Here is an 18,700-nt window from a genome sequence, read left to right on the forward strand (position 1 = left end):
GAACACTTCTTAGATCCCAGTGTTAGGTAACACTACTTATTGATGTTCACAAACTTCCAGGCTAATAACTCTGAGTGGGGAAAGAATTCACCAGATTCTTCCACAGGCGACATAACTTGCTCGGGTGAATTAGAAGTATGAAGTGGAAAGCATAATAGCTTGGAGGAGGCCCCACCTTGAGAATAACAAATGGGCAGTTCTCGCTGCACAACTTCCGCATCCTAGGTGTGCCTATAACCCTTTCCCATATCTTGAGCTGGCTGCTTAAACCTGATCTGGCAGCTGCAGGAAAGCTGCATGAAGCTCTTTCCTGTAAATATATGAACAAAGGCTAAGAAATGCCAGATGAAAACTGAAACTATGAAGATCTGACTTACAGCTGCAAAGGTAAGTTTGAAAGTTTAAGGGCTGATGTCAATGCAGATCAGCACACACACACCCAGGGGAGGCAGATATTCACCTCTGCTCTTCTGACTGGTGTTTTTCAATTTATTAAAATGTGTGTGTACATTGTTGACTACCTTAAAGTTCTTTGGGTAATCCATTTCCCTTAATTATAAACTGGGGAGGTGACCATCATTCTCCTCAACGAAAACGAGGGGCGGGAGAGGGATACACATTAAGGAATCTGGCCACTTACTAATTTTGATTTTACATTGCTGTGATATATGGGACGATATCTAGCAATGAAAAAGAGAAAAGAAAAGAAAAAATATATTTTCTTTCTAATAAATAAAAATAATTTAAAACGCTAGAAGCTATACATGACTATTTTAGTATGTTCATTTATAAATGAAATCATTTTCTTTTCCAAAGTACATGGAAGCAATATTCAAGGCAAAGAGAAAGAGCTGTCTACTTTATTTTCTTGCAATTCTTGCTTACTCTAGTGTTTCCACCAGTGATTCGGCATGGAAGAGGAAGAAAAGTCACGTCACCATTTATGAAGTTAGTCAGGCTTTAAAAAAATAGTTCTGGTTTCCTGGGAGTCAACACTCATCTTCCACTTCTCTGATTGGCGGGATCAAGCTGCTTGTGGATTTATATTGGTTGATCTGGTTAGCCATGTGGGTACTCATGGGCTTGGTTTGAATGTTTCTGGGGTAGGCATTATCCGGTTCATCTGTAAACCATTTCTTTTCTGCTAAAGGGCAAAATGGATAGAGAACAAGAAGGAGAAATGAGAAGCTTAATTAGTCCTAGGTTAAGCTTTTGGAAAGTTCATTGAAAATGCATAAAGGTAATCAATAGAAGCTGGCAGTGAGTAATTGCTAAGACAGTGTACGGAAGCCCCCAGAGCCGGAACATCCTTCTCTTTCCTATAGCCAGTGAAGAACAAAATGAGTGTGCTATTGAGACTAGGAGCTCCCAGGAGTAGGCCAACCTCAGAGACTAAGCTGGAGTAGATGGACACCACCCCTACTGTGGAACAAGCGGTCCAGAATCTTCCCCAGTCTCACCTCTTCCCAGCCTTTTCTTGGCTTTGCTACAACAAGCAGACTCAAAGGCAGATGTGAACTGTACCACTCCTGTCCTGTCTGTTTCCTTCTCATGGTCCAAGGGGACTTAAGGTAATCCCACAGAATCTCTTGGCCAATGAGAGAAAAAATCAGAATAGGCAACTGTCCTAAAAGAGCATTTTGAAATGGCTTTTATTTAAAGAAAGAGAAGTCTGTGGGTCTGAAGTCATGGCAAGAGTTCCAGGTGGCACCGTCTCAGTTGACTATAATAACCCAAGCTGTCAGCAGTGAGCACGTGCTGGCTTGTCACTTTCCTTTCTACCCGAAATACAGAAATGGCTGAGAGAAAGAGACTGCTGAGTCAGGATGTGTGTGTGTGTGTGTGTGTGTGTGTGTGTGTGTGTGTGTGTGTGTGTGCAGAGGAGCAGCCTCTTAGCTGGGTTGTGCAATTTCACCTGGTTCTACTCTAATCCATACCCCTTTCTAGGACTGAAATTTTCTGAAAAGTTGGTCCATGGGCAGAGATAGGAAGGGAGTGGACAGCAGACTATCTAGCTTCGGGGATTGTAGGCTTCATTCCAGTGGCAGAGGGGAGGGAGAGAGGAAGGAAAACAGCTTTCCAACACATTCACAGCTCTAGAAACAATGGTCCCTCTGGCTTCCATTTTTATTGCTTATGGAACAATTTACATCTGCCTTGTGTCTGGTTGTGGACATACCTGTTAAAATGATTTCCCAGCTGGCTTGGTGTATGTGTGTGTGCAAGCGTGCGCATGCGTGTGCATGTGTTAGCTTATAAATTCAGCATCTGTGATTAGCTCATGATCGCTCTACTTTTTCCTTCTTGGTCTGTATTATCACCATTCCCAATGCCCTCGCTCCTCGTTGTGGCTGCCTCTGGGGCTAGGATATGATTGGGAAAAGCCTAAAGGACGTTCAGCAGCTCAGTGTAGCCCTCAGGATACTTGCTACCTCTTGCGTGGTTCTCCCCATGATCCCTCCTGCTCTGGCTCTCCTACCTATTATAATTACGTTCACTTTGATTTGAACAGATTGGACGATAGGAATTCATAATGCTACATCCTCACAGCGAAGCTAACTGATTAAGTGCTTTAAATTATTCCCCTTGACAGAATGATAAAGTTACAATCTGTTCTGAGATGATCTACAGCTTGCCAGCCTCCTACAGCTTCTTTCTACATTCATTTATCTTTTTGTCAAGAGGAGGGTTTTTTTCCCCCTAAGCTTCAATTCCATAGATCTTTTAAAGTCATCAGCACATCTGAATTATTAATGAGGCTTTAGAGGCAAGACTCCTGATGGGCTGGTTAAAAAAGGTTGTATAGAAATCTAGGACTGTGTACACATCAAAATAATTTCAGCTCCATTTAAAAAACCATTTAGTTCAAGTGTGACATAGATGAACCATTATGCATTTGTGGAAACCAATTTTTTGTGATCTACGATTAAACTAACCTTTCAGAGAAAAGTGTGATGGTTATCATGTTTTAAAAGCATTGCCAGGTCTCCAAAACAATTTCCAACTATGACTTTCTCAAGCAGCTTACGCGCAGAGATGAAGCTCAGAGAGAGCCTGGTGTTTACGCTGTTTGCCCAAGCTGCCCTTGGCTCTTGCCACAGTTACACAGAACGATTTTGCCAAAGGAATTCAGTGCTAGGTTGTACGTGCCAGGTAGAAGAGTAAGTCTTGCTGACGGAAAGTGGGTGTGTTTTGGTGAAAGACCAAACAACTGCAATGTGCTGAATTTGTTTTTTGTTTGTTTTTGATTTTTTTCAACTGCTGCAGAGAATAATTGTTGAGAATTTAGTATTTACAGTTCAATTCAAAGGGGGCATTTTTGACCTTTCGCCACAGAGAAAATATCAAGTTCCTCCAGCATTCTGAAAGAGAAACAGCATCACTGGCCTCATTTAAATTTCTTCTTTCTCTTTAAATTTCTTGCCACAAAAGGCAATCTGGGTGGAATAACCCCAGTGCTTTAGGAAATGCAGCTTCAAGCAAGGAAAGAGTTGTAGGCAAACACCTCCCCATTGGCAGGTGAAGAGAAGCCACTGTTTAATTCAGTGTCTCCTAAACTCTAAAAGCCTATGCTGTGGCAGGCTTGGTCAAGTAAGGAGTTGAGGAAATTGAACTAGTGAGGTGCTCTGGATGCTGTCTGAAATGTTTGGGGACAAAGGTCTCCCAAACAGCTTCAGAGGGAGGTACATTTCAATAGTCACCATCCGCTGGGCTTCCATGGAATGTGCTTTGTGTAATAAGACAGTGACAATTTGGCATAATCTTGTCCTTCAAAGATGAAGCCAATAGATTGCTACAAAAGCAGGCGTTAGGAAGAGGACTCAAAGCAGGGCTTCTAATGAGGACTGTAGCGAGCAAGGGAACTCCATTCCCAAGCTTGGCTTATCTCTGTGTTCTATGTAGCCTCGTTTTACACCTAGGATGAGAAATTCTGTGGTCTGTGAAGGACTTTTTGGTGCCAGACAAAAAATAAAATAAAAAATGTGTGTTTGTTTATGAACTTATTGTGGGTGGTATATGTATGATACTCTATTCTGAGAACTCTGTGAGGCCTGTCAGGAATTTCAGTCACAAGGCAGCTAGAGTTCCCTCCCACAGGAAGGGAATGACATGTTACTATCTTTGGTAAGCAGATGAGTATAACAAAACAAGTAGAGAAAATAACTGGAGGTAAAATAACTACTATATTATTGACTTCTTTTTTCAAGTCAGGGTTTCTCTGTGTAGCCCTGGCTGTCATGGAAATTGCTTTGTAAATTAGTCTGGCCTTGAACTCATGGAGATCTACCTGCTTCTGTCTCCCAAATGCTGAGATTAAGGGTAGGCAGAACCACCACTCGACTGCTATGTTACTGAGAGTGCCATGTTGTAGACAAACTAAGCCATTATGTACACTATGGACACACCATGTAGAAGTGGCCAGTGAAATGGCAGAAGCTTGTGGTCTGGAGTCAAGTGTACCTGGATCTCTCATATCCTATCTGCTCTGAAAAGGTGATGTAAAGTATCTTGCTGTCATTCCTCTTCTATAGAATAGGGGTGAGGAAGTAGCCTCCATAATCTTGTTGGCTAAGTCAATGACATAGGGACCAGTGGCTTACTACACATTCAGTTACATGGTAAGCAAATAATCTTTGCTAAGTTTGTTAATGTGATTAATGAAAGGACACTGTATTGTAGTGACTGAACTACACTGACTTTGGTGTTCTTCAGATTCCATATTGGACGAATGGAAATTCTAATGATCCCTACACTTGTTTTGATGAAGAGAGTTGGATATGTTTACAACTGTAATTTGCTGAGCACAGTAGCCATAATGAGTGCCTAAGCATTTGCTTTAAGGTTAGCATTGATATGAGTAGGATGTGGGGGGTGGGAGGGTACCTTCTACATGTTGTGTTTACAAATGAAGCTCTTCAATGGAGGAGCCAGAGGCAGAAACCTAGACTGTATAAATTGGGGGCTTGCCTGAAGAATGTAGATTGTGGCAATAGAGGTGACATGGTAGGATCTTATGGGTACTCAGTCTTCATCTGGAAGCTGAATGAGAGGCAGGGGTAATGTGGTGTTATGCTGGGGAATTCAGGGCTGTCATGCAGTGGGTCATTCATTGTTTATAACATCAGTCTTTACTTGATGAATGCTCTGCCTTTGGAGAACCACCTGTGTTTTCCATCACTAGTATAAGAAAATTATAGGGTTAGGGTTTAGAGCAAGGGTTTAGACTTGCTCCTGGAGGAGAGTTACTATTGTTAGGAAGGGCTGAGCTGCCAAAAGCTCCATAAGCAGAGAGTGAAACAGTTGCACTATGAACACAGAGCTTTTGCTGACTCCCTGCCTTGTCAGTGCTGTGGGCTTTAGTCTTTCCACATAACTACTCTCCCAAGAAGACTGCAGAAAGTGGAACTGATACCCCAATGAAGGCATCTGGAGCAACAGGCTCTCTATAGCACCGAGAGCTGAGGCTTTGAGAACAATGTCGTGGATGGAAAAGATTCCATTTGGGTAACAAGGACAATGAGACACCAATGGCTACCAGGAGCTTCCGCCTACAAGGGCATCTCCATGTGGTTTCCTGGATTACACTTCTGAAAGGCAGTGAGGTGTTCTTCCTCTGCTCACAAAACATGATGCCTCCCAGGCAAAACTATGCACCCTGCCTCCTCTTCTTCTGCCTCAGCAGAACATAGCCATTCCATAGACAAAAGCATAGTTTCTACCAGGCCCAGGTGTCCTTTGATCTCACCTCCCTGTCATGGACCCCTGTGACTGTCTGCCACCGCATCCCTGCATCCAGCCAAGCCCCAAGGATACTCTTTCCTCTTAGGTAGCAGGAGTTTCTCTTGCTCCCTTCCATGTGTAGCCTCCTTATGGAAGATACTTAACCAGCTTAGTGACAGGTGCCCACAGCTACTTCCTTATCATATTATGACAAAGTGGGCACTGGCTGATGGAAGTTGGTAGAGAAATTGATTTGTACTCTGTCTTATCTTCCACTCCCTGAAGTTTCTGTACTTTCTTGTTCTTCAAGGAGCCTGTTGCTATAGGAACCTTGAAGGTTGATATAATTATTTCTGTTGGGACACAGACACCTTTAAGGCATTCCCCATGCTGAAAGAGAGCCAGTCAAAGGTTCTGCTGGTCACCTAGGATCTCCCTAATGCTGCCAGCAGGCACAGTCAGTCTCTCTAGTCACTAAGCTCACAGGGCTTGTCCCCTGACTTGGAAGCAGAATCTGGCTCCAAGAGCCTGACACAAGCAAATCAAATATGTCAACACCTCAGGCATTAATTGCCACTTCTCCAAAAATAAAGCAAGGGGATATGGCTAAATGATAAAACAGTTTAAAAGTGTGAAATGATTAAGGTGAGAGTCTTCAAATACATATTGTGCATATCTACTTTAATACCCTGAGCTGTAAGTCCTAATTTCAGAATGGAATTTGAAGCGTCCCCAAAAATACAGTGAAAACTGGAACGTGCCAGGGTCCATTTGAACTGGATAGGAGAAGGAGCTCAGCAGCAGCGCTTAGAGATGCTGACAGTGCCACAGTTATCAGACACCTAGTGCTGAGCAAAACTCCCTCCTAGTTTACCAACTCACTTAACTTCCGGACTTTCCAAAGCCTAAGCGAATTGGATTAAATGGCTGAAACACTGTTTCTCTTCCAGAACTGGGATGAGCACTGAGTTCCAAGCTGTGATTCTTGCTAAGTGCATGCATTTTTACAGTGTTCTCTCACTGTCTACCACTTCTTGTTTGTTCCGAGTCTGGGCAAGGGGGAAGCAGGGAAGAGACAAACTATGAAGACATCATCTACCTCCTTCCTAAGGGAGCTTCTGTTCTCAAGGAGGAGGTGCAGAGTCAAATGGAAAATGATGTGAGCAGACACTCCACTCCATGAAGAAAAGTATAACATACAAGTTTCAGCTCTTACAAGAGAACTCAACATGATCCTTTTGCCACCATCAGATATATCAGTAGTTATCTCTGACCAGTTCTGAATGATCTGCAATTATCCAGTGGGGAATGTGTACCCAAAGTCCAGGGAAAACCCCCAAATTGTATCTCATGTCACAGTCTGTTCCCATTCCAGTCAATTGCAGACTGGAGCCACTAAGTGTGCTAAAAAGACACTTTGGATTTACTTCTGTCTGCCCTATTCATGGTTGGGATTTAACTAATATCCGAAAGGCGGGTGGCAGGAGACACAAGTACCGTCCAGACTGAGTCATCGGCCCTTTCATCACTGGACATGTGCTCTCAAGTTGATTCACACAGCTCAACAGCTTTGACTTGGGTTCATACTGACCAAACAGGAAAGCAGACCACTGCATTTGCCATTAATAGGCCTCCTATTACAGATGAAAGGAGGATCAACCATTAACAGAGAAGCACATTCGCCAAATGGAATAGCTGTGAATGTTTTACAGAAAACAGTTATCAACTGGCATCATCCATCATCATTCAATCATGTGGGTCTTGCCAAGATCAACACAGAGATGTGAACAGACCGATGGGGGCTGGGTTTGGGCTGGGGTGGTGATGGGGGAAGTGGAGGAAACTGGGTTTCTCAATGGAAAATGCTTTTAGACTTGGGACAAGGTATCAAGGTGGGCAGGGAGGGCCACGTGCAGATTTGAAGGCAAGCCAGATGGAGAGAAGTTACCCCCAGATTACCCAACCCCAAACCAAAGAACACCAAAACAAACTCTAAAGGGTCTAGCCATAGCAGCAGCACATTGCGCTGAGCAATTGAGAAAGTGGAGGAAGAAAAAGAAGAAGGAAGGGAGAAAGGAGGAGGAGGAGAAGGGGAGGGTGGAGAAGCAAAACAAAATAAATAGAACCACAAACAGAACAATAGAAATAAAAATAAACAAACCAATAACAGAATAAAATTTGTAACTCCTTTTTTTTAATTCCACAAAAGTTTCACAAGGACAACGTTATAGAAGGAAACCCCCAGCAGTGGCTAGGTCATGCAGGAACCATTAATTGTCATACCTTGGCCCATTCTAGTCATCCTTGTTGCACTTTAGAGAGAGAAGTAAGCTATGTGAGTTTTACAATGCTTTTAAACTGTCATATTTCCTGTTGAGCACTTTAACTGGCACATTCTTATAGTTATAAATGTTCTGAGGGCATAATTTCATAACCTCCTTTGCAAAGAATGCATGAAGATCTCTCATGATCCAAAACTAAGGGATATGTATATATAGTTATATATATAGTCTTTTATATATATATAGTTATATATATAAAGAGAGTGATATATGTCATATATAAATCAAAATGCACAAGGACAAAATAATTTGAAAAAAATACTTGCACTCACAGGACTTTTGAATTTACACGTATACATTGACTCCCACCCACTGCTGGTTGGGGCACTACCCTGGCCCTGTCTTTGGTGTAGGAGGAGGTGGAGGTTCTGACCAAGCCTCACCATTTCTGTCAGTAAAAGTGCTTGTCAATCACACAGCAAGCAAATCTCCAAAACCATCATGCTGGAGGGGACAGGGGATCCAAAATATAAATCCCAAACAGTCACCATAAAAACACCTTTTTAAAAGAGATGCTACAGCTCTGACGAATTTTCCCCCTCCTTTCTGCCCTCTATTCTATCCATGGATTTCTAAGTAAAAGTTTCAAATAGGTTCATATGTGTTCAAGGCTAGTCTACCCAGACCAGAATTTGGTTATGGTAAAGTTGGCCAATTACTCAGAACTCCTATGTTCCTAAAACATAATTTTCATGCATAAAACATGTGATAATTGCATATTGGGGAAAATGGATCAGTCTACCCTCCCTTTTTGACTAATAGTTTTAAAAAGGAAATAAAGAAATAAAACAAAAGAAAAAAACTCCACTGAAATGTGCTTGGCCTACTGTTGTGATCCTTTCCTTCCCATCTTGAAATGACAGGGAGAAGCTCCCTCCCCATCACTCACCTATCCATAAGAATTGGCTTATCTATGCTCAACTTTTCCTGCCAGCCTTCTGCTATGTGACAGAGCATCACACAATATGCCAGCAATTTAAATGTGGTCACTAGTTTTTGTCTTTGTTGAGTCAACCAACTGTGGCTCCATCCTTCTACATCCTGGCTTATCTAACTCCTACAAAAAACATTATCTGCCACTGAGTCTTTCTCCCTCTCATTCCACCAGTGCCCCAGCCTGAATTCTACCTGGCATTGGGGCCCTCGTTAGTCAAACAAAGGGGAGTAAAAAGGTCCCCTGAGAATGCATGGAAAAATACCTGCTCTTTTCTGAGCATTATTTATTCTGTACATAAGGTAAGTGATTCACCTTTTAAAAGAGGTAAAAGTCCCAGGAAGGCAGTTCTTAATGACTTACATCTGATATTTATGATACATATGGCTTTTCATCCCAAATGTCAACAGTGAAAGAAAAAAACTTGCTATCCCTATGGCAGCATAAGGAGACAGAAGAAGAATTTAATATGCAACCAAACTTTTTTTCAGGTAAATGAAATGGCTAGGATTTGATACATCCAGGAGTAGAAACCTGTTTCTCTCTCTCCGCATTAAAGTTAGAAACATCCGCTTGAACTCCTGGAAGAAGCTAGCTTGGAGACACAAAGGTTTAGGTGAATAAGTAAAAAAAATCTGATGTTCTCTCACAACAAGCAGATACTTCATCATCTTCGGTGCACACTTTGAAAGCTTTTCAAATGTTTACCATACTTCAGTCCAGAGTGGAAACGATCAATGCAATTTCATTGCTTTTGGTTGCTTGTTTCAAATGATCGTAAGCTAACTTATAGTGTGTGTATAAAAAGAGAGAGAAAAAAGAGATAACAAAAACAAACAAACAAACAAACAAAAAAACCCAAAGCTCAAAGCATTCTGATGACCCTGATAAATCGGGAGAAAAAAAAAAAAAACCTGCTTTGCCTAACTGACACAGATCACAGGTGCTGCCTCCTAACCTGTGACCTCATTCCCTTAGTGAGCTATTTACAGCTGGAGGATGCCTTTGGGTTATCTCCCCCCTAGAATCACAAATAACTTTTGGTCCATCCACTTATTTGCTGTTGTGTTCAAGGGTTTTATGGTGGTGAAATAAAAATGACAACCACATGCACACTATCATACATATGCAAAATGTGTAAAAAAAAAGAAAGAAAGAAAGAAAAAGAAAGGAAAGAAAAAAGAGGGGCTACTAAGGGAACAGGGAAGTTACTCTGTTGGAGTACCAACTGGGGAAATGAGTAGCAGATACAGTTTCACGCATGGTGCCGGTGGATACACATATCAAAGCCGCTCTTCCTGAACGTACTTCTGTTTGTCGCGAGATTCCCTGGACTTGGGCCGGTTCGGCCGATTCGCTGTGGACGGGATGGAGTGGACAGAGGAGCTCTTCTTACTGGAGGACTGTGAGGAGTGTGAGGAATGGGACAGGCTGGCCCGGGACTGGCCAGCGTTGTGGTCAAACTGCATCAGGCAGAAGATGAGGTCTGTCGGGACGAGCTCAAACTCGTAGGGGGGATTGGTGATGACATACCTAGACAGAGAATGCAAAGGTATCACAGGCTGCTGAGTGGAGCAGACACATGACTTGACTTAACTCATTGCCTAGCTGCTCCAATTCATCGGCGGAACTGGATGATGTACTTAGTCCAGTAGCCTCAGATACTCTTCCAATTTAAAGAAAATCGTCATGTTTAACTCAACGAGGCAGCCAGAAGCCCAGGCAGCGCTGCCAAGTTAGAGCTGGTAATAAAAAACTACACCATAATTCCTATGAACCATATGCATTTTTCTGTACAAGGATCAAGTTCACAACGAAATAGTCACTCAACTGTGCTGTAACTTCCATACTAGAACGTCCTGACAGTCACAAACCTCTTTAAAAACAATCCCCTGTTTACAACAGTTTGACCTGCCTCCTCCCTACTAGATCAAGCTTTCTCTGTAGCGTGGATCTCAAAGGTCATCTCAACCTCCTGGGAGCCGCAGAATAATGCACATTGTTAACCTGGGTGGTGGTGGAGCTTAGTGGCAGAGCATCTGCCTAGCATACAAAAGGCCCTGAACTCAATTGACAGCACTGGAAAGAAGGAAGGAAGGGGAGGTAGATGGGAGGAAGGGAGAGAGAGAGGGAGAGAGAAAGGGAGGGAGGGAGGGAGGGAGGGAGGGAGGGAGGGAGGGAGGGAGGGAGGGAGGGAGGGAGGAAGGGAGAGAAGGGAGAGAAGGAGGGAGAAAAGAAGGGAGGGAGGAAGGAAGATTTGACTGCCTCTGCCTCCAGTGCTGGAATTAAAGGCATACAGACCACCACCTGGCATTAGTCTGCAACACTTTTTAACTCTGGGTATGTACTATAATTCTTGGGCATTAAATATATAAACATAGCTATGTAATTTTAAAAAGTACATGTATATTTTTCCTTACACACTGCAGAAATTACTTTAATCACAGTATTTTTAAAACAGTTTATTTTTATTTTATGTGCATTGGTGTTTTTCTTGCATGTATTATGTAGGCGATGGTGGATCCCCAGAACTAATGTTACAGACAGTTGTGAGCTGCCACATGTGTGCTAGGTATTGAATCTGGGTCCTCTGGAGAACAGACAGTGCTTTTAATTGCTGAGTCATCTCTCCAGTCCCCAGTATTTAAAAAACAAACAACAACAAAAAGAAAACCATATGGTTTTAATCTACAGATCTGAGAAATACCTCTATGACACTGTTTCCTGGGGCACACTACACAATGGATTTGGGTAATTGTAGGATTAATATTTTGCCTGCTATCAGGTTCTATTAAGGCATATGAGGAAGAAGAACTAGAATACAGAAACTGTCATTTGTTTTTGTCTAAGGTGATAATCTAAAAGTTTCTTAAAATTAAATATACGAAAGAAAGTGAGTCAATTGCAAACTATATGTAGCAAAAATATCAATGTAAAGCATCTCCACACTAGGGACCAAGGAAGGGATGCAGGGAAGTGATACATGGAAGTGATTCAGGGAAGGGATGCAGGGAAGGGATGTAGGGAAGTGATGCAGGGAAGGGATGTAGGGAAGGGATGCAAGCAAGTAGTGCTGGGAAGGGATACAGGGAAGGGATGCAGGGAAGGAATGTAGGTAAGGGATGCAGGGAAGGAATGCAGGGAAGGGATGCAGGGAAGAGATGCAGGGAAGGGATTCAGAGAAGGAATGTAGGGAAGGGATTCAGGGAAGGGATGCAGGGAAGGGATGCAAGGAAGGGATGCAGGGAAGGGATGCAGGGAAGGGATGCAGGGAAGGGATGCAAGCAAGTAGTGCTGGGAAGGGATACAGGGAAGGGATGCAGGGAAGGAATGTAGGTAAGGGATGCAGGGAAGGAATGCAGGGAAGGGATGCAGGGAAGAGATGCAGGGAAGGGATGCAGGGAAGAGATGCAGGGAAGGGATGCAGGGAAGGGATTCAGAGAAGGAATGTAGGGAAGGGATTCAGGGAAGGGATGCAGGGAAGTGATGCAAGGAAGGGATGCAGGGAAGGGATACAGGGAAGTATGCAGGGAACCAAAGCTTTGGACTCTACTTTTGTAATGGGTAAAGGGGCTGCTCTGCAAGACACAACTTCTCCCCTCAATGACTTCACATTCGCTATTAGTAAATTTTTTAAAGAAAATCTTTCTTATAACTCCTCATCTCAGTGTTGGATTTAATGCCAGCAGTGTGTTGAAGGCATGCACACAGAGACCTTTGCCTGCAGGGAAGGAGAGAAAGCACTGATACCTTTGCATTTGGGAGAGATGGCAAAGAGGGAAGGCACACTCACCTTTTGGTGCACTGACTGGGGGTGCTGAGGTGGGCATCTCTCAGCCGGTAAATTCCAAAACAAAGCATATTATATGTTTTCAGAGCTTTGCAGAACAGATCTCCATAACAACCACCATCCTGGGAGAAAACAAAGGAACCGAAAGAAACATCAGGCTATGTTTTTCTGGGAATCAAGGTGTGTGTATTGAAGGGGGGTTAACTTGTTTTCTTGTCTCTGGGGCTTGAGGGTCTATGTCAAGAGACTGTGGCTGAAGACATCAGTATGGTTAGCATCTTGGACCCAGTATGTCTGACGTTAGGGATCTGACCACCACAGGAGCTTCCTCTGGTGTCCACACAGTTGTGATCATAGCTCAAATAAGCTTCTGTCTTCCTTCACCTGAAGTGGGGACATGACACTAGAAGGTCTCAGTTGTGTAGCTAGAGAGAAGAAACGAACTCTGCAAAGCAAGGGTTATATTTCTCCCCAGCTCTGCTGTGTCCACTGTGATGGGACCATGTTGTCAAGACTGCCCAAGTGATAATGAAAACCACTGCAAGAATAAAAGAGCACCCCAAGCCCTGTGGTTATAAAACTCCTTCAGATAAGGACTGTGTGAAAAGCACAATTTGCAGACCTCAGAGATGTCTAGGAGAAAGAGCTTGTGGGAGTCTGTGAGTGAGACAACTGGGATCCACTGTACTAATCAGTTCACAACCACCCCCAGTTCTGGGGCTCAACTCGGAAGGTGAAAACAATGTGACGGTTTGCAAATGCATAGACAATTCTGGGCTTCATGCAGATATGTGACTCCAAGTTCACTTTATTACACAGAACAGCATGGCAGAGTGCATTCATAAAGAACCGAGGCAATGTAGTAGTCTTTGCTAGGACTGGAATTCCCATGATGGGCATCACATTATACAACAAATGGTCCCATATTTTTCCATTATTGAAAATATTAATCTGGCTCAAGTGTATTAGTAAGAAAGTGATAAGAATACGAGCCACTGATAATGGAAGTTGACTTTCAAAACAGCCCCAGTCTAATATCAGTCTGGGCCCATAAGTAGCCATATGATGTGTTACAAAACAAGACCTTTTCCATGATGGGACATTATGGGTAATGTGTGTGTGTGTGTATGTGTGTGTGTGTGTAATAGGTATATACACCCCCAAGGCTCATGGTTCCACTTCTTAAACACATCTATGCAGGTGAGTTTGGAGTAAAGGTCAAGGTGGCACATTTTTTCCAAAGTGTCTGACACAGCACAGAGTACAGAGAATCCCAAGAGAAGCTCTGGTCCCCTCATTAAAGAAGTGTGACTGGGTCCAAACTCAGAAATCCCAAGACCAGGGTTTTTAATTAGAGACCTCAAGACTTTGAAAGTGCCAGTTGAGATCCTGTCATTTTAGCCTATGGTTCTGCATATACACAAGGGCTTTGATGTCTCAAAACCCACCAGTGCCTTGATGGCACTGTGAACAAAAACTCCTGAAAAGAATCTCTATGGCTCTTGAGACTGATGATTAGAATTACAGTACTGTGACAAGATTAGAAAGATGCATGTTCAGAAGCTACTTACCTTATTTTAGGCTAGTTCTAGCCTTCTAGAACAAACCATTCCATGCCCAACTCTCTCCAGAACTAGCATCTTGTGGCCAATAGCAACCTTTTGGAATCTATTAACTTAGCAGACCACTAGCTTCCACCAACCCAAAGCTAAAAAATGTCATCAGATGGTATCTTGGGCCTACATGAAATCTACCCCCATCTTGCTATACCTGCCTCTGCTAGACCCACCAATGTCTTTTAAAGTTGCCTTAATTTATGACTTCCTTGTTTGGTACATGGAAGCTTCATGTACCTGCTTCCAGGAAGGAAAAGGAAATCAGCATAACCTAAATGTATGTTTCTGAGCCATGGTGCCTCAAAATAACTCCAAAATAAGCTATCTCTTATTCCCCTTTTAAGATGAGAGCTATATAAATTCAAAAACCTGGTAGCAGGGTTTGAGGCACAGCATTTCCATGTTCAGACAGATTCATAACAAATTACCTCTGAGCTATAAGGGCTTTATGAAAATGTTTCCTAAACTTAGCTATATGATGTTGGCAGCTACCCCTTTCATCTTTAGGAAGAAAACATTTGAGGAATACAGCAATGGAGGAGAGACTCATAGCTCCAAAGCCAAGACACCTTGATACAAATGCCCCATACCTCAGTTGCCTGAGAGCAACACGTCAATGATCTAGTAGGAGAATTTTCATGAATATCTATGTATAAAGTTTAGAGCCTGGTAAATAGGGCCCCATAAATCCCATCTTTTTAGTCTATTACAATGGAAGAGAGAAACATAGATGCTTAGCCTGTCACTGTTTGACACAGCTCTTTCTTATCAGGCTTGCTGCAATTACTGGGCTCAGGAATTGTGTAGGCTGTAGACTCACCCCTAAGTCTGCAAAGGGCCCATCCAACAGGGCTAACTGAGCCACTCGGCAACGGTCCCTGTTGGCTAGCGTCTGGGGAGTGCTGTAGCCCCCTCGAAGTGCATTCTCTTCAGCAATCAGAGCCTCAAGCTCTGGTGTGGCTCCTCCTGTCACCAGGGTCCGTATGAGGGTGAGGATGTTGTCATTGAAGTATGTCTGTGGAAGAAGGTAGAGGAGAAGCACTCTTAAGCAAACAACCTATAGTCACCACAGCTGACATCCAAATTACAACTTTTCTTGGTATCTCCCATGTAGTTCTGGCCTGTCTCTTCAAATAATTTTCTATGGGAAGGGAAAAGACAGCAGCCTCCAATTATTCTGTTCTTTTCTCTCCTGCTTGGTTCCACTATGGGAACCTGACTTAAAGAACAAATGAAAGAAAGAAGAGAGACAGCGAGAGAGAGACAGAGAGAGAGAGAGAGGGAGAGAGGGAGAGAGAGACACACACACACACAGAGAGAGAGAGAGAGAGAGAGAGAGAGAGAGAGAGAGAGAGAGAGAGGAAATCAGTGTTCTTCTTAAAAGACTGATGCCTGAAAAAACTGGTGTTGGTAGATATACAAATACTGCCTTGCCTCTGTAAGTTTAAAAACATCAACTGTGACACTAGTGACACAATAAAATCCAGCATGCCTGGGCTGCTACCCAAAGGAGAGCAACCACTGAGAGCCTGAAATCCATATGTTAGGAGGCTACCCATAAATGGCACAACTCCCTTCTGTTTGAAATTAGATGCCAAGAGAATCTTGCCTGCCACACACGCAACAATTTATCATAGACGCTGATAATGGTTGGACCCAGGAACCATCACCACTATAGTAGCTGGGGAAATCTACAAGTTGCATATCCTGATATGTATATCTGGGTTTTTACATATAACCTCAGCTGTCTGAGGCAAATATAGCTGATGTAAAGAACTCTTTCCTTTACATGTTTATTTCTCTTCTACATGGTATGTCCTGAAGGTGGCAATGGGAGCGTTAAAGATTAATAGAATGTCTAAGAAAAGACCTTAAAATGACATTTGTCATCTGGCCAAATTTGAGAAAATATCAGTTCAAGGCTGTATGTTTCATTTTCTTGCATGAGGAGCTGTGAAAGCATCTAAATAAAATCAAACCCAATCTTGGATATGGATTTGGGGCATTTTGACATCTCTGGAGCAGACTAGAAAAGACAGATGCATTCTTATTTGCAACTTACTTGAGAGTTTACAAGGCAATGCATCATGGGCAGCAAATCAGACATGGATGAGTCCTCACTCTACTCTGTCACTAGCTTTGTGTCATCTTGGACATCAGTGTTTACAATCATTAAAATCAGTCTAGTTATTAAGATCAAATATATATGCAAAGAATTCTACACGGGTTTCTAAGTTAACAAGATGCTGCTGGAGGGACTGGATTTCGTGTTCCTCAATGAAACACCCAACCAAAGAGCACATGGAATTCCAGCTGCAAAGAATGCTGGGAAAGTTATACACAGGCTATTCTGCTAAGAATTTATGTTCAAGAGTTCAGCTGTTCCCTGGGGTGGACAAGCAGAACTGAGAACACCAAGGGAGTAGGTGCGGGTGGGGTGGCTAAGGGCCTGGAGTCATGCTGACTTCACCTTTCACAAGCTCTGTGGCCTTCAAAAGTGACGAAACATTTTTGGTTTCAGTGTCATCACCTGTAAAATGGAATATCACAGTAGCTATAGGATCCCTGATACCTTCCTGAAGGACTGAGAAGAAACTCAGAGCCCAGGAAATGCTCATAAGAATGTCTGGTCTGATCCTAGAGACATGGGGGAAGATACCCAAACATCCCTTGATTGTTCTCTTTACTGTTTTTTTGTCCTGGAAGGTAGAAGGCCATTGTTGTTCTTCATCCTGGAACCTCTTATCTCTCAGTCAGCTTCAGTGTGCAAGCTTCCTCCAGAGCAGTGGTTCTCAATCGTCCTAATTCTGTAACCCTTTCATACAGTTCTTCATGTTGTGGTGATCCCCAACTATAAAATTATTTTTTTTGCTACTTCATGACTGTAATTTTGCTACTGTTATGTATCAAAAGGTATCTGATATGCAGGATATCTGATATGCAACCCATGTAAAAGGGTCCTTCAACCCCAAAGGGGTAAGACCCACATTTTGAGAACTGTTCCTCTAGACTAACAAAGAATGCAGTGAGGGTCCTGTGAATATCCTGAAGATTTATTATATTGCTTAACGACAAACATCTCCCAATGTTTTCCCAATGGTCAGATATTCCACTCAGTACTGTCTACAATATTAAATAAGGGAGAACTGGACAGATAACTGACAAGTACCTTTGTGCTCCAGTTACCGTTCTATACTAATGACTGGGAAATCTAACACTAGATAAGTAGATGGAAAACATTCATGACCCTACTTGCCGAAACCACTGAACATGCCCTGCCCAAATATAAAGAAATGAGGACATTATATTCTTTCAAAATAAAAGATAAACACAAAATAATCTTTTTAACTGGGTAAGTAGTCACTAGAAGATCTAACCAGCCAAAGTATAGAGATTAAACAGCTATAACTGTGACAGGTATAACACCCTCTCCAAGGCTCAGGGAACATTATACAAGGAAGAGCAAAATGACAAACCAGAAGATGGAGAAATGTACATCATAAGAGGTCTTCTGGATATGACATGGCCAATGCACTTATTAACAACAGCTGTGGTCATCTCCCAGAACCTGCACAAAATTTGGCCAACTAATATTTCATCATGGATAGGAAGGAGGCAGGGAGGCACCACCCCTGCTTGAGGAACTATTAGCAATTAAAACCTGTTAGTGGAAAGGCTATTCTCTTCAGTGGTGCAGCTACTAGCAAGTTTCTCTTCTCCAGTAAATACCCTCCCACCCATGCTCATGCAAAAATCATTAATTAAACTCAGTGGATGGCACACCAAATGAGCATGGGAAAGTAGAAGCACGACATACTGAGACGGAAGAGTTTGGTGGAACAGTGAAAGAAGAAAAAGGTAGTGAGAGTAACTAAAATTCATGATATATAAATGGATGAAACTGTCAAACAAGAAAAACTCTTAATTAGGAGAATACAGGAAAAAGCCAACAGTTATTCATAATATTTTAGTATGAATGAGTGTGCTCTCCTCTTATAATCAGGAACAAAAAGCATAGTTCTCATGTGTAACAAACGTTCTTCCCGCCAGCCTGGTCCCAGTGCCACATCAACCCCAAATAACATGCAGAGACCCTATTAGCTACAATGCTGTCAGCCAATGTCCAGGACTTCTCATTGGCTCGTTCTGTCTTAAGTATTAATCCATGACTACTAATATATATTTTTATAAGGACTTATCTTTCTGAGGATGGCATTCTGGCACGTCCTCTCTTCCCCGGGATCACATGGCAACTCCCCACTCTTGACTACATTTCCCAGAATCCTCTTATACACCT

At 42.6% G+C, this 18,700-nt stretch overlaps 1 protein-coding gene and 1 long non-coding RNA gene across 35 annotated transcripts in view; one reads left to right on the forward strand and one right to left on the reverse strand.

Moving 5' to 3' along the window:
• The first annotated feature begins 32 nt into the window (after positions 1-32).
• Positions 33-18,700, forward strand: part of LOC121136167 — a 57,743-nt gene continuing 39,075 nt past the window's right edge. For all 3 annotated transcript variants that reach the window (XR_005873287.1, XR_005873286.1, XR_005873288.1), the window contains exon 1: positions 33-387. This is a non-coding gene — a long non-coding RNA (uncharacterized LOC121136167). The remainder of the gene's footprint in view (positions 388-18,700) is intronic.
• Kcnma1 (potassium calcium-activated channel subfamily M alpha 1) overlaps positions 832-18,700 on the reverse strand; it is a 688,790-nt gene continuing 670,921 nt past the window's right edge. For 9 of the 32 annotated variants that reach the window (XM_013123140.3, XM_040735914.1, XM_040735925.1 and 6 more), the window contains 5 exons: positions 15,224-15,418; positions 12,791-12,909; positions 10,306-10,530; positions 8,005-8,033; positions 832-1,144 (listed from right to left, as the gene is read on the reverse strand). In XM_013123140.3, coding sequence (XP_012978594.1) covers positions 990-1,144; positions 8,005-8,033; positions 10,306-10,530; positions 12,791-12,909; positions 15,224-15,418 — 723 coding nt within the window. In that variant the 3' untranslated portion in view covers positions 832-989. Of the gene's footprint in view, positions 1,145-7,893; positions 10,531-12,790; positions 12,910-15,223; positions 15,419-18,700 lie in introns of those variants that run through there. The other 23 variants (XM_005083514.4, XM_005083509.4, XM_021234956.2 and 20 more) reach the window with 4 other exon arrangements.

This window comes from Mesocricetus auratus, unplaced genomic scaffold, assembly GCF_017639785.1.
Source record: "Mesocricetus auratus isolate SY011 unplaced genomic scaffold, BCM_Maur_2.0 Super-Scaffold_100053, whole genome shotgun sequence".
Lineage (NCBI taxonomy): Eukaryota > Metazoa > Chordata > Mammalia > Rodentia > Cricetidae > Mesocricetus > Mesocricetus auratus.